Source organism: Patagioenas fasciata, chromosome Z (assembly GCF_037038585.1).
Source record: "Patagioenas fasciata isolate bPatFas1 chromosome Z, bPatFas1.hap1, whole genome shotgun sequence".
Taxonomy (NCBI): Eukaryota; Metazoa; Chordata; class Aves; order Columbiformes; family Columbidae; genus Patagioenas; species Patagioenas fasciata.
In genome coordinates, this window is record NC_092560.1 from 27,895,662 (window position 1) to 27,921,835 (window position 26,174).

General features: G+C 35.8%; 1 protein-coding gene across 4 annotated transcripts in view; it reads left to right on the forward strand.

Moving 5' to 3' along the window:
- The window catches only part of VPS13A (vacuolar protein sorting 13 homolog A), a 106,197-nt gene that overhangs the window by 33,199 nt on the left and 46,824 nt on the right, over positions 1-26,174 (forward strand). For all 4 annotated transcript variants that reach the window (XM_065860129.2, XM_071802434.1, XM_071802436.1 and 1 more), the window contains exons 24-44: positions 2,607-2,691; positions 4,368-4,540; positions 6,111-6,267; positions 6,630-6,709; positions 6,970-7,029; positions 7,111-7,267; positions 12,377-12,493; positions 12,591-12,694; positions 13,097-13,264; positions 13,890-14,197; positions 14,896-15,043; positions 15,881-16,031; positions 16,980-17,104; positions 17,863-18,032; positions 18,652-18,872; positions 19,998-20,230; positions 22,367-22,459; positions 22,945-23,301; positions 24,026-24,127; positions 25,314-25,472; positions 25,620-25,881. In XM_065860129.2, coding sequence (XP_065716201.1) covers positions 2,607-2,691; positions 4,368-4,540; positions 6,111-6,267; positions 6,630-6,709; positions 6,970-7,029; positions 7,111-7,267; positions 12,377-12,493; positions 12,591-12,694; positions 13,097-13,264; positions 13,890-14,197; positions 14,896-15,043; positions 15,881-16,031; positions 16,980-17,104; positions 17,863-18,032; positions 18,652-18,872; positions 19,998-20,230; positions 22,367-22,459; positions 22,945-23,301; positions 24,026-24,127; positions 25,314-25,472; positions 25,620-25,881 — 3,430 coding nt within the window. The remainder of the gene's footprint in view (positions 1-2,606; positions 2,692-4,367; positions 4,541-6,110; positions 6,268-6,629; positions 6,710-6,969; positions 7,030-7,110; positions 7,268-12,376; positions 12,494-12,590; positions 12,695-13,096; positions 13,265-13,889; positions 14,198-14,895; positions 15,044-15,880; positions 16,032-16,979; positions 17,105-17,862; positions 18,033-18,651; positions 18,873-19,997; positions 20,231-22,366; positions 22,460-22,944; positions 23,302-24,025; positions 24,128-25,313; positions 25,473-25,619; positions 25,882-26,174) is intronic.

The window sequence follows — 26,174 nt, forward strand, 5'->3', positions numbered from 1 at the left end:
GTAAATAAAATGTGCATATATAAGATGATTATCTGGTAGTTTTTAACATTGCCTATACTTTAATTTTAGAATGCAACTACTACAACTAAAATATTGTAAGTGACTTTGTGCTTAATATTACCTGTACATTACTTGTGACGTACAAGACGAGGTGAGAAAAGACTGTTGAGCCAGTGTGAATGTATTTGCATTATATGCAGCATTGGTGTTAAAACTTAGGGTTAATCTGTCTACTCAAGCTTCTGTCTACTGCAGAACATGACAGATTCTAGCTGCTGATATTAAATTCAGTTAATTTGAGTCAACTTGCTGCTCTCACGGGGGCAGATATACTCCCACACCTTCATACTTGTAATTTAAATTCTTCTGAGCTTTGTTGCCATTACATCACTTTTGAACCAAAGAGTGTGTAAAATCCCTTTTTAGAGCTCCACATGTGAACTTTGGTCTTTACATTTTGAGTTAATGGAGTAGTTGTTCTTGGGCCGCAAAACCAGGAGACTCTTCAGAGCAAATCCTTTTGGGTTTTTTGCACACTGCACTTTCTTGTACTTTAGTCCACTTCACTGTGGAGAGCTTTATTTCTCATGGTTTGGTAGTGTGAAGTCAAGTAGTGCAGTTTCTTCTCCTTGTCTTCTTAGCATGTGAAAGTGTTACAGATGAGATGTTTTCACAGTTAAGACTCTTATGAGACTTGGTGTATCTGTTACTCATAGACATAGATATATTCAGTAAGGTCAAATCGTGTAGCCTGGAGACTGGGGAGAGAGACTATTGAAATGTGAAGAGCAAGATGAAAAATGGAGTCCCGGAAAAATGATCGAAGATGAATGTTTCTTTCTTGCCATAATACTTAGATTTCTGTAAGATACTGTGAGTTATTGTGTAATTAAGACTGGTCTTTGAAAGTAGCAGTAATGGGGAAAAGCAAAACAAAACAACAACAGATAAATTACTGTTGTGTTTGTACAGTCCACAGCCAAAGGCACTCAAGAAGCATGAGCACACAGATACCGCACACCTTTTCTTACTTGAGTACCCAGTGCAAGGCACATTGTAAATAATTCTCATCTGCTTGTTTCATGTGCATATATATACTAACTCAAACCTCTGATAGTACTTTCTGAGGCTTAATAGGAAATCTGGCTTTGGTGAATAAACTGTTTGGTTACCTTCACTAAGAGAATTTGATTCTGGCGTATATTATACCACATGGTGCAAGGATTTTTGTGTCCACTCTAGTGGCAAAATGGTGACAGTTCACACGTAGTTGTCACTACTCTGGGTTATGCATAACTACATCTCACAATTAAAGACTCTGCTAGCATCTCTTTTTATAGATACATGAAGAAATGAGGTTCAGCAAGGTCATGGGTCCAGCCCTCGAGTCACAGCAACCCCAGGCAGCGCTACAGGCTCGGGGAAGAGTGGCTGGAAAGCTGCCCGGCAGAGAGGGATCTGGGGGAGTTGATTGACAACTGGCTGAATATGAGCCAGCAGTGTGCCCAGGTAGCCAAAAAGGCCAACAGCATCCTGGCTTCTATCAGGAATAGTGTGGCCAGCAGGACTAGGGCAGTGGTTATCCCACTGTACTCGGCACTGGTGAGGCCCCACCTTCAGTCCCGTGTTCAGTTTTGGGCCCCTCACTACAAGAAAGACGTTGAGGTGCTGGAGAGAGTGCAGAGAAGGGCAATGAAGCTGATGAGGGACCTGGAGCACAAGTCTGGTGAGGAGCAGCTGAGGGAACTGGGGCTGTTTGTTTAGCCTGGAGAAAACAAGGCTGAGGGGAGACCTGATTGCTGTCTGCAACTACGTGAAAGGAGTTTGTAGTGGAGTGGGTGTCAATCTCTTTTCACAAGTAAGAACCGAGAAGACAAGAGGGAAATGGCCTCAAGTTGCACCAGGGGGGGTTTAGGTTGGATATTAGGAAAAAAAATATCTGCTAGAAGACTGGTGAAACATTGGAACAGGCTGCCCAGGGGAGTGATTGAGTCACCATCCCTGGAGTGGTTGAAAAGCCATGTAGATATGGCATTTCAGGACATAGTTTAGTGGTGGACTTCATAGTGTTACATTGATGGTTTGACTTGATCTTAAGGATCCTTCCCAACCTAAAGAATTCTGTGAAATTTAGAAACAATTCTACCTGCTGTAATGTTTTTTCTAGCTCTTTTTTTTCTTTTTTCCCCCACCTGTCACTGATATCTTGTGATTTTTATGAAGAACATCTAATTTGTTTCTGTTCTCTGAAGTTTCCATACTGTAGTTCTGTGAGGGATTAAGTATTATCTTTCCTGAGTTGTCATATGATGTCCTGTTTCTGTCTATCTTCTGCTGTGTGAAGCTGGGTGTTTGAACCTCGTTTCTGTCTACTGCTGTATTCTCTCTGTAGCTAGATGAATGCGCAGTACCTGCTGCTTTTATCTGATTTAGACCCCATTTCTCTCCATGGTTTTAACTTTAGTAATGGAAGTGTTTAATTGTAATGATTTGTTCTTAAAATAAGACCAATTTCCTTAAATTATAAGACTTCTGTGCAGCATATATGCATGTAGTAGCATGACCAATGAATTCAAACAAAACTGTTATGGTATCTCCTGTTTCAGGCTGCAATATCCCCTGTACTATCAGCACCACATTTATCACAAGGTGTATTTCCTGTTTTGGATCTTCATTCATTTGCTGAGTCAGGTAATACAATCTATTTTAAAGCCTGATTTCATGAACAGATCAAATCAAGTGTGACTTCATTGAATTAATTTGTTTCTCTTGGAGTAAGTGACAATTTGTGGCTTTGTTTCAAGTTCCAGATGTTAAGTAGTATTATATTCTGTGAAGCTTATTATAGTATCACTCTACAAAATATTGGTGTGTTTTCTCATAGCAATAAAATTCTGTATGCTTGTTCTTGCCATTGTGTTTCTGAAGGCAAAAATGTTTGCTTGGTAGGATAGCTTTATTTTTGCCTTTGCATATGCTACTACAAATCTGTGTTCCGAACATCTGAAGTAGATGTATGTCGTTTTTTGCTTCAGTATGTACTACTTCTCATACAGGATTTCTTCTCCTACTTAGCTGGATTTATTTGAATTACAAAATACTGAAACAATGACTATTAGAAACTACTGTGTTACAAAGAAATATCATTTTGACTTCTACAGGATCAAACAGAAGATTGGCTGTGGGGGAACTGGTCGTGTTTAATACTAAGTTGCTGTTCAAACAGCTTAGCTAGATTGTAACAATCTAGTAGTTAAATTTGAAAAATAATCAAATATATCAGTTTTATTTCAATGTCAGTCACCTTTGTCATGCCAAAACACTTAACTGGAGAAATAGAGAACAATACTTTTTCTCCTGTGTCAAGTTAGTGATACATATGGTTCGCAAACACTAATAAAATTATCAACAAAGTTAATTTTTGTCTACTTTATAATTCTAAATTCAGTGTATATACAGTATGTATAGAAATATGTACCTATGCATCATCTTCTATTTTTCGTATGAGTTCTTTGAAGTGTCCAAAGGTAGAGAGAAATTGTCTTTCAATTCTTAAAAATTAGGGTGATATGAGAGCAAATACTGGCAACAATTAATTTGAGAAAGTAATAACTAGATTTAGATTTAACAAGTCTGGTTTTTAATACATACTGTACATAGTTGTGCAGTTATTTTAAGTACTTTAAGTGATTCATGTTATTTTTCTGTCGTAGATCCCTCAGATTCAAGGGTTCTTTCAAGCCTTAGAATTTACCTCTTAATGCCATTTGTTCAGTCTTGTCAGAAGAGTGATGCTTCTTCCAAAGTTACTTTTGACTTCACTGTTTATGTTTTTTGGGTGAAGGAAAACAGCCTTCGATACTGCAATCTGTTTGTCGTGGTTATACTTCTGTAATAATATCCAGTGGATTAAAAGCTTGGTAGTTCTTAGGGGTCTCTCCTGAAATGGGAGATCTGTAGCATGAGATAAAAAGTTGTGCCAATGATAGTGAGGCAAAGACTTATGTATGGTCAGCAGCATCTGGAGCAGCAGAACAGTTATTAAGCCATTAGTACATGCTGAAGGCATGATGAGCCATGGTCTGTGCTGTCTTTTGCACAGCTAACAGTGAGAGGACACCGCTGAAGGAGTTAGTTGACGAAAACTGCTTTATCATGATGTGATAGGTCTGGTGAAAAGTTGTGGAGCCAGGAATGGAGAAAATAATAGAAACAGACTTTGTTGGTTGCCAGTTATCAGCTATATAATCTTCCTGTACTTGTATATTTAAGTTTTTATAGATGTAGACAGAAAAAATTGTAGGTCACAGTACTGCAAAATCTTGGCTGTCTAAAATGTATATGTAATGTTGTGAATTAATCCCTAGAATCAGAAGAGGAATTTTATGATGCTCTAAGCAGTCCTGTGGAAGACATGCCATTTTTTGAAGCCCCATCTGGTTCCCTCAAGCGAGCTACCAGTATAAGGCGAAAAAAACTAGTCAAACAAGAATCTTTGAAAAATATGACAGAATTCCAGCTGAGGTTTGAGGTAGCTGAGGTAAGGTTTTTGTGGTTTTGTGGGTGTGGGGTTTTTTTATTATTATTTTTATGAACCACATCTGAACTATATTTTCCCTGTTTGTTCTGTTCATGAATGCATGCCTGTGAAAGTATTGATTCCCTATTTCTTGTTGAAACTATTCTGTAGAGTTTAGAGGGTTTTTTTTCCAAGTGATAATTATGTTCTGCATCCTTGTTGCCACTGAAATGCTTTGATATATCCACTTTATTTCCCAACACATTTTGTCACTGAATTTCCTCTACCTGACTATCACTCAAAAATCACACTATTTATTTGTTTTGGCTTAAGATGTAGCTTTTTACTTTTTTATTTCCAAATACTGCTGTGGTCACTGGGAAAAATTCATTGATCAGCTTGTATGTTAAACATTTTGTAACAAGCACCGTTTTTTTCTGCTCCAGTTTTTCCCAGACACTGTTGATATCTGGTTCACTGTGAGTTGTTTTATGTGTTACTCTTGCGGTTTCAGACTTGGGGAAAAAGAGAGTATTTTTCCCAGAGGCAAGACACTGTTTCTAACAGCTTCAGCTGGTCTAGTAAAAGAAGTGGCCTCTTACCACCATCATTACATTATCATTAGACTGTCATGGCTATGACAGTGTTATTGGTGTTACTCATTGTATAGCTTTACAAATAAACCGTACAAATTGAGTTAACTTCACAGATTCTCTTTTAGGGTAGGGCTTACATGATGGTTCAGCACATCATAACTAGCTTGCATCATATCTTATTATCTACCAAATGTTACAGAAAATAGATAAATAAAATTGCAATGTACTGTTTTTTGTGTGATAAGACTGTTTATGAACTAGTCTAAAGATAGATGCTGTATTTTACATGATTCTCTAGTGGAAACTACCTTAAAATCTCTAAGAAAAAAGTACAATCAAGAATCTCTTATCACCTTCTCTCTTATTGTTGGCTTTGTAGTTTAAAATAACCAACTGCGTTTTCCTTTTCCCTATTTGTAGAGAGCATTTAGTGGAAGGGAAGAGTGCATGTCTTGGTTTTGCATTGGTTGTGCAAAACAGATGAAAACAGCTCTGCTACGTGTATATTTAACAATGTCTTAGTCATGCATGGGTGAAAACGTAGGAAATCCTGTCACCTGATATTCAGTCTGGGAATCTAACTCTTACCAGGAGAGTTCAAAGAAATTCTAGCAAAAGGAGTAAATTCTTTATGCTGACTAAAAATCCAGTTTTAACTGGGTTGGACATTACTAAATGTTTTACAGAGTTGTTTGTTTGTTTGTTTGTTTGTTTGTTTGTTTGTTTTTTAAATCCGTTTAAGTGTAGCTTTGGTATTACATGTGTGAATGTTTGACATTTTTGTTAAAATAGCAAATAGCAGCAGCCAGTATTCTAGCAATTTTGCTTGATGAACTGTTTATTTTTTCTAGGGCATTTGCTGTCTGAAGTTAAATGATCAATAAACATGAAACAATAAAAATGTATATAAATATATGACCCTATATAATAAACTAAAAGGGTAATCACCTACCTTTTTTTTTTTTTTTTCTTCTGGTTGTTTTGGTCTTTTTTAGGTGTTAATTAAATTATGCCGTCTTACTGGTAATACTGAGACACCTGTGCTGCAGCTTGATATTGTAGGGTTAGGCACTGAACTTAAGTTAAGAACATTTGACATGACTGCAAATGCTTTCCTTCGTGAAGTTTGTCTGCTGTGCCCAGAGTATATGGGTAGGTATATATAGTCTGTTCAAAAAATTATTCACAAATAGCACTGTGAATTTGTCTGCAGAAAACCTGTAGGGCTCTCTTTTGTCAGCTGAGTAAGATTTGCTCTGCACATTAAACATTGGGCTGAGTGGGAAGGGAAAAATAATTCAGGAGCTTGTTCTCTTAGTAATGCTTTGGTAAGTATGTTCTGGTTCTGATGATTTTAGTAGAGACATCTAACTATTTTAGGTCTGCAGAAGAGGTTTAGTGATTAAATAGTAATGACAGCTAGTAGCCCAGTTTGTAGTCTGTAAAGGATTAAGAAAATTGTAGAAAATGTGTCAATTTTTTTCTTTTAAAAATATAATTTTTTTTTTTTAAAGATGATAATGACAAGCCAGTTTACATCATTACTACTTTGGATAATGTAGAAGATGATCTTCTTACTCTAGAGTACATAAAGGTGAGCAAAGAGCAGACTTTGCTTTTGAATTGTAAACCAGTCATGAAAAGTACAATATTATTGAGCAATTGTTGAAGGTTTTTCCTTACTTATTCATTCTTTAACCTATTGAGTGTCATGTGTAAAGTCTGTGTGCTTGCTAAACAGATTAACTTGTACAACTTCAATTATAGTGATTTTTGTAAAAAAAAAAATTCTAATGAAATTTGCAAACTTTTCCTCATTTGTTTTTTGTTTTATGTGCATTTTTGGTGGAATAGGCTGACATTAATGGACCGGAACTGAAGACTGCCTACCAGAATATTATACAAAAAATAAAGGTACGATAGCTGTCTTTTTTAACATAATTTTCTCATTGTGGGAAGAGAGGCATATTGGATAAACATAATCTGTTCTTTTAGGTGAACTTTTCATCTCTAGATGTTCATTTGCATACTGAAGCTCTGCTGAATACTATAAACTATCTGAATAATCTTCTACCCAAACAAGAAACTAAAGTTACAGAAGAACCGGTCCATGAAAAAATAGAGGAGAAGAAGGATGTTCTTAAGAAATTAAGTAAGTTGCTTTATTCGTTGTTTGTTTCTGTGTTTGGGTGTTTTTTTCCCCTCTTTTCGTTCCTCTCTAATTATTTAAGCAAGGAAGAAAACAGATGCATTTTCAATTTTTGTAAGCCTATCAATGGCTTTTCAAATTAGTCATTTTGTTTAGGTTATATTTATTTATCCACTTCACAGCCTTTTTAAATTTCAGTGATGATGTTAGCCATCAGAGTACTATGGAGTAGCAAGGATATACTCTTATTCACTGGCTGGAAGTGTGTAGGAGTAACTGTATAATTAATAATGCATGGTAGATGCTATAGATGCTGCAGCTGTTGACATTTCCTGAGATAGAAATACTAAACATGTTATGTGTTCAGGTAGTTCTGATAATCTGTGCTGAATGATAGTTTACTGGCAGTGATTATGCTCCTAGTGGTGTTCTCATATATAATGAGAAAAGTATTTTTGCATTACAGCATTTTTGCAGAAAAGGTGTTTGTAAAAAGAAAGGAAATAAAAAACTTAATGGGTTAGAAAATTTAGCATGCAGGTGAAAACCTTCTGTGGTAAGTGTATTAAATATATTCTAGGCACTTTTGTGCTTTCTAAATAATAGCATAATTACACTTTTTTTCTCCAACTCTTCAGTGGAGTGACTTGGCACGCTATCTTCCCATCATCAACTAATTTTGTTGGTTTAACCTTGCAACCTGCAAACAGGTACTCTGTAGGCAATTTATTGATCTGTAGACATTGGCTGTAGAGATTAGGACAAAATACACACTGCTGCATTTCGTAAGCTCCAGGACAGTTTTGGTTACTAGTCATCTATTGATTTGCTGAATGTCTAAATTCTGTTTGGCACCAGTTTTGTAGGAATAATTTTTTGGGATTACTGCTTTAGGTTTGTGGACTGTCATGTCAATGTGGATTTACCTTGAAGTGTAATAAAGAGGATGTCCTTGCATGCTGGAAGATGACTTGAGCATTTTAAATCTTTTGTTAACAAGAAGCTGGTAATAGTATTGATTAATTTAAATTGCTGTGTTTTAGGGACATATAAGTAGAATATGAATTCCTGCAATTTGAGAGAAATCTGGTGAGCCTGCTCATGTTTATCAAAGGTACCTGGTACTCTGTAGGTGTCTGGCTTCTATGTATGAATTTAGGATTTCTAGCTTTCCTTACTCTGCAAAAACATTAGCACTATTGCATCTTGAAAGGGGTGTAGGCCAGTAAATTATCCAATAATTTGATCTGAAGGAATTATGCTGCTCTTACGAGGTTAATCTCATATCTTTCCATGTGCAGTTTTCTGACGTATTAGTCAAGACATACCTTTGCTGTATATTCAAGGCACTGAGTGTATAAAAAAAAAAAATGCAAACCAGAAATATCAATGTTTGTAAGTCTAGTGTATACTGATGCAGTGATTAATTCATGATGTTGCTGAGGGTTGATGATTTTAGTATGGGAGGCAGGTGAACTAGTAGCCTGATTGTGCTTTTTGAATAAGAATTTGAGACAGAAATGGTACTAGTATGAGGGGAAAAAAAATTGAGCTTTTGGGTGCACAGTTCTTCTTGGGATTTGAGTGTTTATTTCCTATATGTACTTAAATGAAATCAGTTACTTTAATTTTTAAGCATTGTGAAAGGGAAGGTTATTATCATGTCTGGAGCCAAACAGGTTATTGACAAAATGAAAGAAAATAAAGTTTGTAGCCTCTTTTTTTGCAGGGGAGATGGAGGAAGATGAAAGAGAATATTTGCCCTAAGAATGGTGAGAGGTCAGGTAGGATGAGATGTGGGAAGAGTATTAGTATGTCACAGAACCATTGTCTTTCAGCTGATGATTTTTTATTATTCTATCAGATTACTAAGTAGTTTAGTTCCTCATGTTATTATTTGAAAGTATTTTGTAGGTCTCCATTGCATAATAGAACTGAAAAGTAAAAGGTGGAATAATTGCTCTGGGAAATAATTCTTCAATTTAAGTGTATTTTTTAAAATTATATTTTCTGCATAATATCGTTTTCATTACAGAATCACGGAATGGTTGGGGTTGGACTGGACCTCTGGAGACCATCTAGTTCAACCCACCTGCTAAAGCAGGTGTATCTAGGGTAGATTGCACAGTAATGTGCTCAGGCGGGTCTTGCATGTCTCCGTGTTCAGATGGAATCTCCTTTGCTTCAGTCCGTGCCTGTTGCCCCTCATCCTGTCATTGGGCACCACTGAAAGGAGTCTGGTTCCATCCTCTTGACACCCACCCTTGAGATATTTATAAACATTGGTGAGATCCCCTCTCAGCCTTCCCTTCTCCAGGCTGAACAGACCCAGCTCTCTGTCTCTCCTCGTAAGAAAGGTGCTCCAGGCCTCTAATCATCTTTGTATCTCTCTGCTGTGCTTCCTCCAGTAGTTCCTTGTCTTTCTTAAACTAGGGAGCCCAGAACTGTACACGGTACTCCAGATCGGGTCTCACCAGGACAGAGTAGAAGGGGAGGATAACCTCCCTGAACCTGCTGGTCACACTCTCTTTAATGCACCCCAGGATACCATTGGCCTTCTTGGCCACAAGGGCACATTGTTGACTCATGGTCAACCTGTTGTCCACCAGAACTCTCAAGTCCTTCTCTGGAGTGCTGCTTCCCTGCAGGTCCACCCCTAACCTGTACTGGTGCCTGGGGTTGATCCTCCCCAGGTGCAGGACCCTGTACTCCCCTTATTAAACTTCATTAGGTTCTTCTCTGTCCAGTCCTCCAGCCTGTCCAGGTCTCACTGAATGGCAGCACAGCCTTCTGGTGTGTCAGCCCTTCCTCCCAGTTTGGTATCATCAGCAAACTTGCTGGGAGTGCACTTGGTCTCTTCATCCAGGTAATTGATGCACAGGTTGAATAGCACTGGACCTAATACTGACCCCTGGGGAACCCCACAAACTACAGGCTTCCAAACAGACTTTGCACTGTTGGTCACAACCCTCTGCACTCTGCCATCCAGCCAGCTCATGGTCCATCTCACCATGCAATCATTTGTTCTCATGACCATTCATGGTAGTTGTTTGGTTTCAGTTATACAGGGACATGCTTCAACACCAGATGAAATACCATTTGTGTACCTGTGATTGTGAACTTAAAGGGCTCTGTTCTGTGGCTCACTGAGAGTTGTGGACAAGATTCACCACTTCTCTAGTTTTGAACTGTTTTGCTATGGAGGCAAACACTAAAGTATTTGGTATCTTAGCATTCTTGGAAGCAGAGGATTAAATACGTTTCTTATGTATTAATATGTGACAATTCAGACTTTATACAGCTGAAAAGCTTTCATAGGTGATTCTCCTCCCTTCTTTTCCCCCACTCTTGTACAACTGTTCAAACTAAACTTTTGACTGAGGATAGTTATTGGTTCATTTACCATGATGTGTCTTCTGTTAGCGACATACAATAAAACTGTATGACTGAAGCTGGTGTATTTATGGAACCATAGCTTGATTATGAGGGTTGAGAAAGCCTTAACATACACACAATACTTAGAGGTAGTCTCTCATCTGAAAAGCTAAACTATGAAAAAATTGTTTCAATGTTTATTTATTTTAATCTTGCTACTTTTAGCTTTGTGTATAGGTTACCTATAAGAATTTACCCCTTAGGACTCAAAGACCCTGAATACAAGATATGATACTTCCCTTTGTCATTTGAAGTAGCACATAGCATTATTTCATATTTGACTTACAGAAAAAAATTGACTAAGTTACTGGTGACTTCTATATTTAGCACTGTCCCTGTATGGCATCAGTAATGTCTACTCTAAATGAACAGAAGTTGTTTCTGTTAATATGAACACTATTTTATTCAGTTTTAGGAAAACCAAAAATAGACTAAATATTTGGACACCTCTGTTCTGAAAGGCACTCTATTTGTGCTTATATCTTTTCTAAGTCTTAAGATTGCTATCGAGGGTTTAGATTGCAGGGTGACAATAAAACCCTGGCAGATGTATTGTTAACCTCCTCTTCCCTGCCCTCTTCCGCCTTTTGCCCCTCCCTCTCCCCCCTTCCCACAAAGGACAGGTGATTGGGAGGGAAAGAAGGACAGAGAGAAGAGAGTTGGAAAAAATTAAAGATGTTTTACTAATGCTACTAATAAGAATAGAGAAAATAATACAAAATATACAAAACCAATCTTGAAAGTCTCAGCAACTGCAGAGCCGGCACCCAAAGTCCTGGATTGGACTCTGCAGCCAACCGGAGCTGGATTCAGTCTGTCACTAAGCCTCAGTTCGCAAGGACGACCAGCAAGGTCCTCTCCTAATGTCGACCATAAGGGAAAAGGGACGAGATCCTTGTGATCTCCCACTTTTATATGAAGTATTCACGTGAATGGAATATTATACACAGTTGGTCAGTTTCTTGGTCACCTGTTTCTCGTTGCCCCTCTTGTGGGATATCCATCCATGCTTATCAAGAAGTTTGCATTCCATTGCTAGGTTTACCAAAACATGTATCTGGTTTTCCAGGAAAATGCAGCTAATATGAAGGCTTTAGCTGACAGGCAAAATTCACTAAAAGAGAAATTTGTTTTTTTAACAAAACCAGGACAGTTGCCCATACTAATTTTGAATTGTCACATCTCTTCAGCATCTAGTTATATGAATGGTGATTTCACATTTAAAACCTAGATTTAGAAAATATAGGTTACGGAGATTTGTTAAAAAGTCACCTGTCATATGTAAACAAGACTGTCGATTGCAGATGACTAACCAACAGACCACATAGAGTGGTGTTTTAATGTAGCTGTCACATTACCAGTATTTGAGATAAGCTGCTTAGTCCTGAATATGGTATCTCTAATTTTGCATTGTGCTGTGTAGATGTCTATTAAATGTATTTCTTGCAGTTAATTAAATACTGATGTTGATTACCACAGTTTATGAAGCACATGAGGATTCCTACATATGTACAACCCTGTATATACAATTCTTTTGTGTATTACTTGCTAGTATGAGTGCAGTGAATTTTGCAGTGCTGCAAGCTTGACACAAACTAGGCTTTGGGGAAGTGATACCAAAGTATTACATCTCCTCCTCGAAGAACTCTAATTTTTATTATTTTGTATCTCCGACAGCATCAAAAAAATCGAAGTATGAAGACGTTATCGATCTCAATATCTGTGCAGATTTATCAGGCTTACGTATCTTTATTAGAGAGAAAAAACACAGAATAGCTGAAATTCACATTGAAGGTAGGAACAAAACTTTAATCAGAAATTCACAAACTTTGAAACTGAAACAGTCTCCAGATTTTGGTGTTGTTTTTTGTTTTTGTTTTTGTTTTTAAAGGTCTGGATAGCCAAGTGATTATGAAGAAAGCAGCAACAGACGTGACTGCAAAGTTAAAGAACATCATTATTGTGGATTCTGATGAGACGGCGTTGTATAAAAAGGTGTGCATTGATTGAACTTTCTTTCTGGACTCAACTCTTTAACTGTGATTTTTATTTTTTTAAGTAATGTTTTATGTATTTCCTGAGAGCATTATTCTCTATAGGCAGACTGATTTTGCCCCCACAGCTGGTGGTTCGTATGCTGACATTGGTTTTGTGCAACTGTGATGCCCAGCTGCTCATTACACTCCTTATTTTGTCCTTTGATGGACAGAATTATTCAACCTGAGATTCCACTGAATATTTTCTGATATTTCAAAGGTTTTGTTTGTTTATTTATTGTTGAACTATTTGAAGTAAAAATGTCTTAAAAGTGTGAGGTACTACATTTTATTTTGGAATTCAGTTTCTCAAACATAAGTTTTTACAGTAGAGATACTATATATTTTTTTTCTTCTTAAGGCTCTTTACATCACAGGAAAAGAAGTCTTCAACTTCAGAATGGTATCGTATGTGAATGCTACAGATGGCATTGCATATACAAATATGGATGTTGTTGACAATCGTATTTACCTAACTGTTGGATGTATTCAAGTAGTTTTTGTCAACAAGTTTGTTTCATCTATTCTGGTAAGTCAAATTTCCTAGCTATTGTTCCTTACCATTCAAATAACACTGTCAGAGCTAGAAAAGGATAAAGCATTCCGTATGGAGTGGTGCTCGTTTGTATAAGAAGTCATATATAGTATTGTAAAAACTTCACTGGGGTTGGTGGTTGGGCTATTTACTTTTCTTCTCCATATTTGCTATTGTGGAGTGAGTTGCTAAGCAACAATATTTGCTGTTATTTTTAATAATTTTTTTCTTTAAATAACCTATGGCAGCTTTCAGCTTTCTTTGTTTATAACACAGCGATATAAGTAAAAAACCATGAAAATGAATGCCTCTATGGTAAATTCTGCTAAGTAAATTTATGTTTTACTCTCCATATGAGTCAAGAAAGTGTAATATATACAAGTCATGTTACAAGGTCATTGCTGTTACCATCTGATTTGCCAAATATTTAGTATGGAAATTTGTTATTATATAAATACTTATTATATATGTGCTTACTGTGTCATATTTTGGGGGGAGATTATCCTATTAAAGATTTCAGAAAAAGTGCATAGCAAAAGTACTATCTCAGAATGGTTTGCTATTTAAAAAACTATGATTTGTAATATGTTTGAAGTATTGTCATAATTTTTTTTCCTAGGCCTTTATAAATAACTTTCAAGCTGCCAAGGAAGCTCTTACTGAGGCAACTGTTCAAGCAGCAGAGAAAGCAGCTACAGGTGTAAAAGAGCTAGCGGAGCGTAGTTCCCGTTTGGCTCTAGATATCAATATTAAAGCACCTGTTGTGATAGTTCCACAGTCAGCAATGTCTGCAAATGTCCTGGTGGCTGATCTTGGTCTAATCACTGTGAAGAACCAGTTCTTTATCGCTAAAACAAAAACACGGTATAATCTCCCACCTGTTGTTGACTCTATGACAGTGAAATTGAGTGAACTGAAGTTATACAGGTAATGTACTGTCAAGATTTTGTTTACATTAATGTAATCTTTTTGGTATACTTTAGTTGGAGAGCTTTGAGATATTGTTATCAAAATAATTCCTTAAAGTTTGGTGGTTGGTGGATAAACTATCTTGAAATACAACAACAAATGGATAAATACTTTGTGAAATCAATTAAATTTTGTGGCTTAGGAGAAATAGCAATTGCACATCTTTTAATAGAAGTAAATTTCTGTCTAAGGAATATTTTGTAAAATAGTAGACACACATGATAGTTATACTTTGGGGCAGGTTATACTGATTTGTAAATGGCTGTTTTGATGGGCTTTTCAAACTATACATGGCAAAAAAGATATCAAGACAGCCATAAAGAAGTGCTTGAAAATGGGCAGGGAATTGGAAGATGGAAGGAGAGGGGATTTTCAAACACAGTTGAAGAGGACTGAACAAAGAAGGAATTGCCCTCAGTGGCGAGCAGGGAAGAGGTCTTACCTTGCAAGAAGTTAGAATGTTCCGTGCCTGGTATGTGCCTGATGTGTCTCGTCCCTGCGAAGAAAAGATGTCTAGTTGGTGGAGTAAGGCTTTAACAAGAGTAGTAAGAAAACTGTTTTACATTACTCTTCCAAAGCGTGAGGAAAATACAGAAATATGTTAGAATGTGTAAGTGAAGTACGTCAAGCTGTGAGTACTTTGTTTCTATTCACAGGTCATGCTATGAGCAGGGTTCATTGCAAACTGAAGTACAGTTGTTGCAGCCAGTCAATCTGGAAGTAGCTGTTAAACGGAATTTAGCTGCTGCATGGTATAATGAAGTTCCTGATATTGAAATATCTGGCCGACTCAAGCCTATGAACGTAAGCACTAATTTCTTAAAGCAGCTGTTAAAGTACCAGTGGAAAAATGGATTCATTTTTCTGTCCATAAGAGTCTAAGTTCCTTAGTTACGGTATTGTTTGTTTCAAGAACTATAGGTAGAGCTGATTTTGTTTTTCCATAGGGGAAAAGGAAGTGAGAGGCTTTCTGTTCTAATTTTAGCTCTTTTTTTCATCTATGATTCTGCAGGCAGACTTTGTACTATATATCACTGTTGCTGGTTAGAAATGGGTGTGCTGTTTTAGCCTTCTTTTACCTGTTGGTTAGTATCTTTCAAAAAGAGATTGGAAAAATTGGGTCTTGTTGGTCTCTTCATTCATTGGCAGTGCAATCACCTGCTGAGTTCCTACCCCTGACAAGCTTGAGTGTGAGTTAGTACGCATCCTCATTTAAATTTAGGATAAAAAAATATAAAGCTTGTCAGCTGTATGAGGGAAACTAATTTGCTAAATTTTAAGATAGAACTAGTAACCATTACTGTAAGGTACCTTGTGACTTAATGTGGATAACAATTTTGTGTGACTGTAAGCCCAACTATATGTGTATGTCTTCAAATACTCAGTTTCTAAATTGTAGCTTTGTAAAGAAAGTTGGTAGACAAAACCGAAATAATGTGTGAATGACTTCTGATTTCTAGAAGTTACTGTAAGGAGTAGTGTGGACTTGAGAAAAATACTTTACTTGGTTCTTTAGTCTCCTAAACAGAGACTCAGATGCGATTAATTCGGTTTATCTGTTTAGTTGTATACTTAGATTTTAGCTACTGAAAGATTTATGAACTGAGTTGTCCTGAGTTTAATAACAATCTTTTTTTAAAGTTAATTCTCAGTCAGGAAGACATTACCACAATATTGAGGACACTAAATGAAAATATAGGTGAAAGCTCTGACTCATCAACATCTTTACCAGAGCCAAAAGATACGACTAGCCATTGTAGTGATGTGCACAGCACTTCACAGCACTCTGCAGGTAATGTTTTCTAAAATGATGTGTGATCTACCATTTGTAGGTATTACTGTGAATTTATTTCTGTTGGAATTACCTTTGTGAAAGGATGCCAGGTTCAGTTGTTTTTAACAGCATGCCTCTAATATCTTGACATTTGACCTGTAGCCAATGGTAATGATAATTAATAGGAGCAACTGGGCCACTGTGATGAGTTTTCTAGTATGTTGTGCTTTAATGTGAGGACTATCTTGTTCTTCTGGCAAAAATGCAGAGAGCACCTAAAAGTCTGTCAGCTGTATTTGGTAACATCCCAACTTTGGAAAGTTGCTATGTTACTCTTTCTCCTGTGTATGCTGGTTCTGTTGCTGTTCAGTTTTAGAACTGTTTGTCTTGTCATAATGATGGCATCCCTAAAAGTTGTTCCTATTAAGTAGGGCATCGTTGCCCCTTAAACTGTTCAGCACACGCACAAAAAAAGCAAGTAAGCTTAAGAAAATAATATTTTGTTGAACTTTTCTGTTAAATGTGAAAAATAGCAAAAATGTAGCAAGATGAACAAATGTGAATGAAAGCAAACTTGTATTCTTTTCAACATTTTTGCATACAGTACCATATAACATTAAGGGAAGTTGTACATTTATGTCTTAAAGATGGTAAAAGGTGCACATAGAATATACAAGCAGAGAATTTTATTTTCTCGAGTATTGTGTGATTTTGCCAAAAATAATTACAGAGAGCATGACAGACATATCTTAAGTATGAATGGATTTAGGAATATAGGAAAAGAGAAGTTATTGTCTTTATAGTTGTTAGTGAGGATGTCGGTTTTCAATTGTGGTGTTGCTTTGTTTGGGAGAGGGAGGGGTTTGGTCGATTTGGGGTTTTTTTTGTTTGTTTGGTCTTGTATTTATTTTCTTATTTGTAGTCAGGTAATTTTCTTTAATACAATGCTTTTCTAATTTCTGAAAGGTGTAACTGTTGTGACATCAGCTGTGGTGGAAATGCATTCACCTATGAAAATAAAAACAACACTAAAACTGGACTTCATATTCGACTCTCTGACTTTAGTGTTGTATAGTCCAAATTCAAAAGAGGTAAATATGATTTTGATTACAAAGAGAAAGAAACAACTTTAAGATTGCCTATGGTCCTAGAAATTCTGAACAGGAATGGTTTAATTTATGAGCAGAGAAAGTGATTTCTAGCAATATTAACAAACATCATGATGAACAGCTATTTTAAATAATCACGTGACAGATACTACAGAAAGGAGAATAACCGGTGGTAGCACATAATACATAGCATCTTCTGTGGTCTGACTAAAAATTAGCTGAAAACTTATTTCAGTTTAAGATAGTTTGTGAAGAAAAAAATGCAACGTATTCTTTAATTACATATGCATGTGTGGACACACACACATATAAACAAAATTGTAGAGAGATATTTTTAATTTATATTACAGTATGAATGTGTTTTATTCTTCTTGGGTTTTACTTACAAAACTTGTCCGCAAATTTCTGACTAAAAGTTTGGTAATATTTTATTGTTAATAAGAAAACTTAATTTCTTGTTTGGCATCTTTGCATATACTATGTATTTTTAAAGTGCAAACAAACCAAAGTTGCATTTGGCAGTTCTGCCTTCTTTGAAATATTATCTCACTTTCAGTTATGCAAGCTGGTAGGTGGGTAAAGCTTTGCTTTTTTCAGTTTCCTCTTTATGTTTTTGATTTTTGATATATTCTTATTATTATTAATCTTACCAGTTAGAATAAAGCTGTATATCACACCTGTGTGTTGTTTCCATTACCTGCAACCAAGTCTACAAACATATTTTCATTTGATTTAAACAGGTTACAAATTTGGATCAGAGAGATGACCTTTTGAAGCTTGCAGAGTTTAAGTTAGTTTTGATGTCAGCTGCTGTCAAAATGTTATCAGATGGTTCAATGAATGCTTCAGTCAAGCTAGCGAACTGTACATTAGATGATACAAGACAGTCAATCCAGAAGGCTACGCCACGGTCTGTATTTTGACATAAATTACTGTTTATTGGAGTTTGACAAAGAGTTCCTAATGTTTCCATTTTTATTTTCTGTTAAAACTGCACTTGTTCTGCTGTCAGTGGTTCTTAAAGTACATGTTACTGTAGGCTTATATGATGTATATTACTTTAGGCTTTTTTTCCACATGTTGTTTATGAGACCAGTATACATGCTAGAAACAAACTTTAAATATAAAATACAACAGACTTTAAATACGTAATTATTAAATGCAATAGAAACAAATGCAAATAGAAACACTTTCAGTTTTAGGAAGCCGTTGGCTAAGGAAGACGTGTTACTCATGAAGAGTAACAAACTTCAGTAAAGCATAATAGTTTTGATATGTCAACAAAGAATTGTGATGGTTTGACTTGTTAAAATTATGAACACCTTTTGATGCCAATATATGGGAATTCAGTTAGTTTTGAAGTTTATAGAATGTTAGTGTTTTTATCAGTCATGTTTTAAAATTTTTGGTGTTAATTTTGAATTCACTGTTGTTAATGTATTGCAGCTAGAGTGGGAATCTTGAGTATTTACAGTATTCCTGGATGCTTTTTAATTGTTTCATTAAATGCTGTCTGAATGGTCTTTCAGGATGGTGGACATGAAACATGGATTTGAAAAGAAAGTTATGATGGATATAAGCTATAAGCAGGGGAGAGATGGCACTGTTCTTGATGTGATTGTTCAAGAGATATACCTTTGTGCAAGCATGGAGTTTCTACTTACTGTTGCAGATATATTCCTAAAGGCTAGTGCAGAAAGTGCTGCTGCACAGAGAAGTCTCAAACAGTCTTTACCTTTAAAGGAGCAAGGTATATACTGGAAAGACTTTAAAATTTGTATTTAAATATCTATTTCACTTTGATATTATAATACTCCTTTAAAAATTATATTACTCTTTTCATGGGATTTCTTGTGTTTGTATATAGAACAGCTTCTTTTAACCATTGATGTTTGTTTCTTTGCATCAGGAAACCTGGTTTGTTTCACTTGGTCTTTATTTCCAAATGAAGCTTTGTCTTTCCAGACAAAGGAAGTTCCTAAAAATGTATTTCTAAAAAAAAAAAACCACGCAAACAAAAAAATTAAAATGCGAAAGGACAGTTACAGCTTGCACTCTCTATGTTTATTTGGCTATCTTTGCAATCTCAACGAAGTTTATAATGACAATTACCACAATCATCGCTTTCGTTCTTCCTGAGAATGATGGAGCATATTATATTATGCTTAAATATTAATTCAGCCTGCCAGATATTGCTGCCTAGAAGCGTTGATATTTCACTTGTCAGAAATTATTCCATTAGACCATTAAAGCAGGAAATGGGCTGTTTATTCTTCTAGGCCTCAGGTAGTTCACATCAGGTCTGCAAAGCAAGTCCCTTTTTTTTCTTTGTGTGTGTGTGGGGGGGGTTGTTTGTTTGTTTTGTTTTCCTAAGGATCTTAGTTGTGCCCACCTGAGCTTGGCCTGCTCTGATTATACAGTAGATTATCAAAATCTAAACAAGTTAGGAAGTCTTACATAAAATTATATTGGCACTGCAAATTGTTACATCAAACACTAGTAAATGCTGCATTATTGTCCTGTGGAAAAGTGTGTGTTTTGCTGCTCCAGAGAGCAGAAAAAGTGTACAGCATTTTCATAAGACCCTATTGTAGCTGGCTGATGTACATATATAGTGAGGCTGATACATTTGCTACTGTCAGAGGTAATAGCAGTGGTGATATTGTTATCCTTTTGATTTTGACAGAAAAGCTTTGTGTTGTATCTAAAAGTAATTAGAGCTTTAATGGTTTTGTACCTCCAGTGAAGAGCCTAGAAATAAGTCAGTTTCAGGGATCTACACGTTTTCTGACACCATGTCTCTCTGTAAGAGACATGTAAATAATGACAATTTAATCTTTTAACAATTTATCTAATTTAATTTCTATTTTTGAAGCACCTGTGCAGCCTGTATCTACAATGGAAATGAACATTGTTGTTAAAAATCCAGAGGTTGTGTTTGTGGCCGATTTAACAAGAAGTGATGCTCCTGCCTTGGTGGTTACAACACAGTGTGAGGTCTTCATTAAAAGTAGCCCTGAAAGGTATAGCATGACAGCTGCTGTTAAAGAGATACAAATGAAAGCGTGTCCATTTCTTCCGGAAAAAAGGAAAGGGAACATTACTACGGTAAGTTTGTAAACATCCAAATTGTATTTCAAAGGTGCCGTGTAACTACTAGAATGCAAATTATTTCTGAATAACAAAAGATCTTAGACAGAATGGGAAGTATGTGTTATGGAATAGATTACCTATGGTATGCTGTTCATAAATTACTTTTTGGTTAATGTTCATAGATTCGTTATATTAAAACTGTTTGTTTATATTTTGGCAACAGAATCAGCCTTGTCAGTTACTGACCAAGTGGGAATTCACTGACTCCTTACAGCTTCTTCCAGCTTTTCTTCCTCTACAGCAGACTATGCCTCAGTTAATTCTATAATTATATTGTTGTATCAGACAAATAATTCAATTTGACAGGATATCCAACTGTTGCATGTGGTCTGAGGACACCAATGAATTTTGAAGAATGAGACTTTTCAGCTCTGTGTTAATGCTTGCTTACTTCATGAAGCTACACAGAACCAACCAAAGCAATAAGCACAAAGAACTTGGACTTCCACTTCATCTCCTGATCAGATGCTTTCATAGCAGCTCACTTTACTCCTCGGGTTGACACAGTCTTTGATTGCATTAATCATTTAGCAGTCTGGTCATTAATGGAGTGATGCTCCCTAACTAACAACCAGAACACAACGAAAAGTTACTTTACTTCCATTTTCATAGCTGGCAAATATATTACAAATGTGTTTAGCTTTGTAGAAGGCAATTAAAAGGCTTCAAGCTTCCCATCTTACAGGAATATCTTTTGCTAGAATCCCTTATCTCAGACTGTAGAAATGGAGAAAAAGACCTGTATGTGACAGGATGCTCATGCTCTAAAGAAGGAAGAAGACTTCCGCGAACCTTAGTTTTGATACTTAAAACAGTACCTTATTTGAAAGATGCAGGAAGTTCTCAAGAGAGTAATAAAGATCAAAAAATAAGACATTATCTACTACCTGCAGAAAACATGTATTTAAGGAAATCTCTGAATCCTAGCTTTCTGTAAGCAAAATTATTTCAGTCTGAGAAAATAATCAGAGAAATAGAGATTTAGGTGACATTCCATGGCTGCCTTTAGTCAAGAAATAAAATGTATGATATGAGGTTATATGAAGATTACAAGATTTCTGAAGGCTGATACTGATATGAAGATTTTATATGGCCTAACCATTGTAGACGCTACTGATGGAGGAATTAATTATCCTGATGAATAAGTTTCCCCAGGTACTCAGGTAACTAGCCTCTGGATTTAGAGTAGCACAAGTCATGAGCTTCTTTCTGTACGTTTCTCACACATACCTTGGTCTAAAAAGGAATATGTTATTTTTTTCTTCCTGGCTGTAACTCAGAAGAAGAAAAAAAATACAGAGCAGCAGAGAATAAATAATAATAATATGGACAAAAAAAATCATGTTAGATCAAACTCACTTGGGAAGAGTGTGGTAAAACTGATTCATGGTGTTTCTATACCCCCAGCATCTGATTCAAATATGGACAGATACGTTGGCAAAGATTGCAAAATCAATATTGTTTGACATTACCATTTTTGAAAGACTTAGCTTCCCAGGTAGGGACTGGAGAGCAAATTTTCCCGTCAATACAGTGTCAGTAGAGTCTAGCTACATCTGAGTGATTTATTAATCGCATATCACTACGATTTTGTTTATAGTGTACCTTAGATTTGGTTTTCGTAAACCTTGGCAAGTGGGAGCATGCAGGAGCTGATTGTAAAATAAAGCTAGAACTAAGTGATTGTGATTCAAACATTGATGTAATTTTTCACGGAAACTGTAACTGTTGTGGCTGTGTTGCCTTTGACTGAAAAGTCTAGTTCTCCTCAAAAGTCAAAGGCTTGATGGTGCAGTGTATTTGAAGACATCTGCAGACTTTACCTAAAGAATGGAGTTACTGAAGTAAAATGTATTTTACTGTGTCTGACATTTGAATCTTTAATGATTGAGAATGGTTGATGTGATGCTTCTGATACATTTATCTTTGTGTTTGAACGTGTTATTAGTGTTCAGATGACTCTTAATTTTGAAGAACCAAGTAATGGTTACTTTTCCTTGTGATACTTCTGTTGTGTAATATTCAAAAGTGTGTGATTTTTTTACAAATATTTTTTCTCTATTTAACATGTGTTTTTGCTCTTTTGTATAGGTATTACAGCCTTGTGACTTGTTCTTTGAAATGAAACAGTCAGGTACTAATCCACAGACAGCTGACCTAACGATTAAATCTCTAACAATAAAAGTAGGTAGACTTTTATTGTGTTCTTAGTTCTCTACTACTTCCTGCTGAGAAGGCTTTGAAGTTGCTTGTGGGATATATGTCTTAGAAAAGGATAATCAGGAGTGACTGAAGTGAGGAATTGTTTCTGTTCTTCATCAGGTTACCTACCTGTTTAGCATGTGAAAAGAAACAAAATGGAAAACTAACAATTTGTGTCACAGTGCTCTGGTTTTGGAAACTGGGTTTTATAAAATGGCCTGATGTGCAGCAATAAGTTTTCAAGTGTTCAGGTAGAGTATTGATTGGTGTAGTTTAGAAAGAAATCTGGAAGAAATAGGCTGAAATGTAGCCTGTGGAAAGGAACAAGTTTTCAAACATTAGAGTCCTGTAGAAAACATAAGTGTTTTGTTAGTGTAACATATTCATCAAAGTTTTGTGTCTGAAAGTCACTGACTGTTTTCTCTACTAGCTTCTCATGTCCACTTATTCCAACTTGTTATTTGTAGGTTTCACCAATAATCATAAACACAGTAATTACTATTACATCAGCCCTTTATCAAACTGCAGAAACAACAGAAGAGGAGACTAGTCAAATTCCTCCAGACTTGTGGAATAAGAAAGATATAAAAAATCTAAAAATGTGGTTTCTTGAAGAGTCAAATGAAAATGGAGATACAAATCCAACCGCTGAACTGGTTCCCACAGGAGAATCATTGAAGATGAATATAGAATCTGTGTTTCTAACGCTTGAAGCTGGGGTTGGGCACCGAACTGTACCCATGCTTTTAGCCAAGTCGTCATTTCTTGGAGAAGTCAAAAACTGGAGTAGTCTAATCAACCTACGTTCTCGTCTTGAGCTGGAGGTAAGGAACACTACATAAGAAAGAAGAGTTTTCTTAAAATATTGAACCTGTAACACTGTTTAGACACTAATCCATGTATTTGATGACTGAACTGCAGATAGATGCTGTGGGAGCAGGGCAGGAATGAAGTGTTCAGATAGTTAAAATGAAACTCCAGTTTGTTAGATGTAATGTATTAATGGGAGTAATAGGTGTTATACAATCTCACATTTATACTCTGTACAAGTTCTGGCATCATTGCGTCAATATTAAATTTTAGAGTAGCAACTGACTAAAACTCAATCTGAATTTAAGATTATAGTAGAATATATTTGTGGTACTATGTAGTACCAGTACTGTACATAAAATGTCCGAACTGGCTCATATTTGGAAATCAGTGACATAAAATTCCATGATTGTTGTAAGCAGTCTTCCTAATTTATAGTGCTTTAGCCTTCCAGTTCCTACGGTTTAAGCCAAAATTATATTTTGAGTGACATATGTTATGCTGTTTAGTTGGGAGTGGGTCTTTGCTGTAGAGACTCACCTGTCTCATTTATTTCTCTAATGCATTTGCTTCATCTTATGGTGGGAACTGAAAGTGTAATCTTATCATAAGTTTTTTATGTTATGAAAGTAAGTAATATACTTGTAAATCAGAATTTTGAGTCTTTTAAAATGTGTAGAGCTTTCATTGATTTAACAGTTGTATGTAGTTTCCTAATTGATTTCTGCATTTTAATAGGTACACTATTTTAATGAGATGTTTGGGGTATGGGAACCTTTGCTTGAACCACTAGAAGTTGAGAAGACTGATTTATTCAAACCATGGATTCTTGAAATCAAGGTATGTTTTCCAACACTACACTAAACTCTTCCATTTCAATATTTTACAAAAGGCAAATGCTCTTCATCTTTCATTGCTGAGACAATCTAACAATTTTGTTCCTTGTTGTTGGTTACTGAGACTTATTTTGCCTATTAGTCAATGAAACCATCTCTTGCACCAGTGAAGATCCAGGTTCACAGATCTTTTAAGTCATGTTGTCTTTCAGGTGGCAAGAAGACTTATTCAGTTGCACTACATAAACTTAATGGCTTTATATCAGTTTCTCTAAAGTTAGGTTATATGCTAATGATGCATTCAGTGGCTCTGAAAAGACAGAAGACCACTGTCTCCTTCCATGGTAGTATCTGTAGCAGAAACTTGTTAGAAAAACTGGTAGCTGTTATTGACTAACACAAAGCGTACTGTCGAAATAGTGCTCTTCTCAGTTCAGTTCCATCTTTCACAGCAAAATAGTTTAGATTCTAGTCTCAAAGTATATAAGCATTTATCTGAGGAAGAGACATACTTTTTAAAAATTTCTTCCATCTGTCTTAACCCTTTTATTGCATTATTTTCTGTTTTTTCAAAACTTTTCAAGTATTTTTAGCCTGAGAGGATGCTCAAAACGGAAAACCTTCCCTTTCCTAGGGAGAAGATAGTGAGCCAAACCGCATATCTTCTTGCACAGATCTGAAATACAACATTTAGAAATACATAATTTCCAGAAATGTTGAAGACCGGGAAAATGTATTCCATTTGAGTTTTATTTTTTCCCTCAAACAGATGAAAACGTACAAAATAAGTATTTGTTTTGAAAACATAAAAAGACAAAATTTGGCATTACTGTTTTAAGAGTAGCAAATCAATTATGTGTAATAGTTTTATGCAGTGTTGTTAGATATGTTAAGATAAATGTTTTCAGACAGCATTTATGTGTTAGTAGTTAGTGTGTACGTGTATGTTCTTTGGTTTTGAATAATGATAAATTGAGCTACTGTTATTGGAATTTCATTGACGTCTGGAATATCTTTTGCCTCTTGCCTTTTTGATTCTCTCCTTTTATTTGTGAGTAAAAGCATGAACAAAAAAGGAAAACTGGCAGAACATAGAATTAGGAAAGGGAGAAAAAAAAAACGTCTTGAGGTGAAACTTACTTCTACAAAAGGATTGATGGGATAAGAATTCTTTCAAAATCTCCTTTCAGATGAAGAAGAAGGCTAAAAAAACATTGATTGAATCGGATGCTGAAGAAGAAAATTATAAAGTTCCAGAATATAAAACAGTAATACATGTTTCCTCAAAAGACCAGCTCAACATTACACTATCCAAATGTGGGCTACAAATGTTGAGTAACTTGGGCACGGTAAGAAAGGTTACTTAACTATGCAGTGTGACAATTGTTAAATGAATGCTTGCACAGATTATCTTGATGGAGTTTTATTCACTATATTTGTTCACTATATAGTTTGTTTATTCACTATATTCACTGTATCTATACTTTGTTTTCTAGGCATTTGCTGAAGCAGCTAGTCAAACTTCAGACATCTTTAAAAAAGACCGAGCACCATTTGTGATAATAAATTCTTTAGGACTTCCTATCACTGTCTCACCTAGTGATTCCTTTAGTGTCCTAAATGTTGAATTTGGAGCAAAAATACTTCATTTAAGAGACGGAGAGAGTTTAAATATGGAATTTGTCAGAACTAAAAATGAAAGTGACCAGTTCACTGCAATGACAACTCTGAGTAGCAAGAGGTTTTACATTCAGATCTGTAAGTTCCAAAGTTCTTATATCTTCGTTTTTGTAAATATTGCATGATGCATAATATTGTATCTTGTACAGGTCAATAAGTATTGGGGACTACGTAACGTGAAAAGAGTTTTCAGTTGGATTCTAGATGCATGGCAGTATTTGAAATCCTGTTTTAGTCTTCACATCTAAAAGTTACATGTACCATGCTTGTTAATTTTTGTAGCATAGTTTTCTACTATAATAATTTAGGTGACTAATCTTTATTTCACAGTTTTACTGTCATCAAATATTTTTGGTTGTATTCATACATTA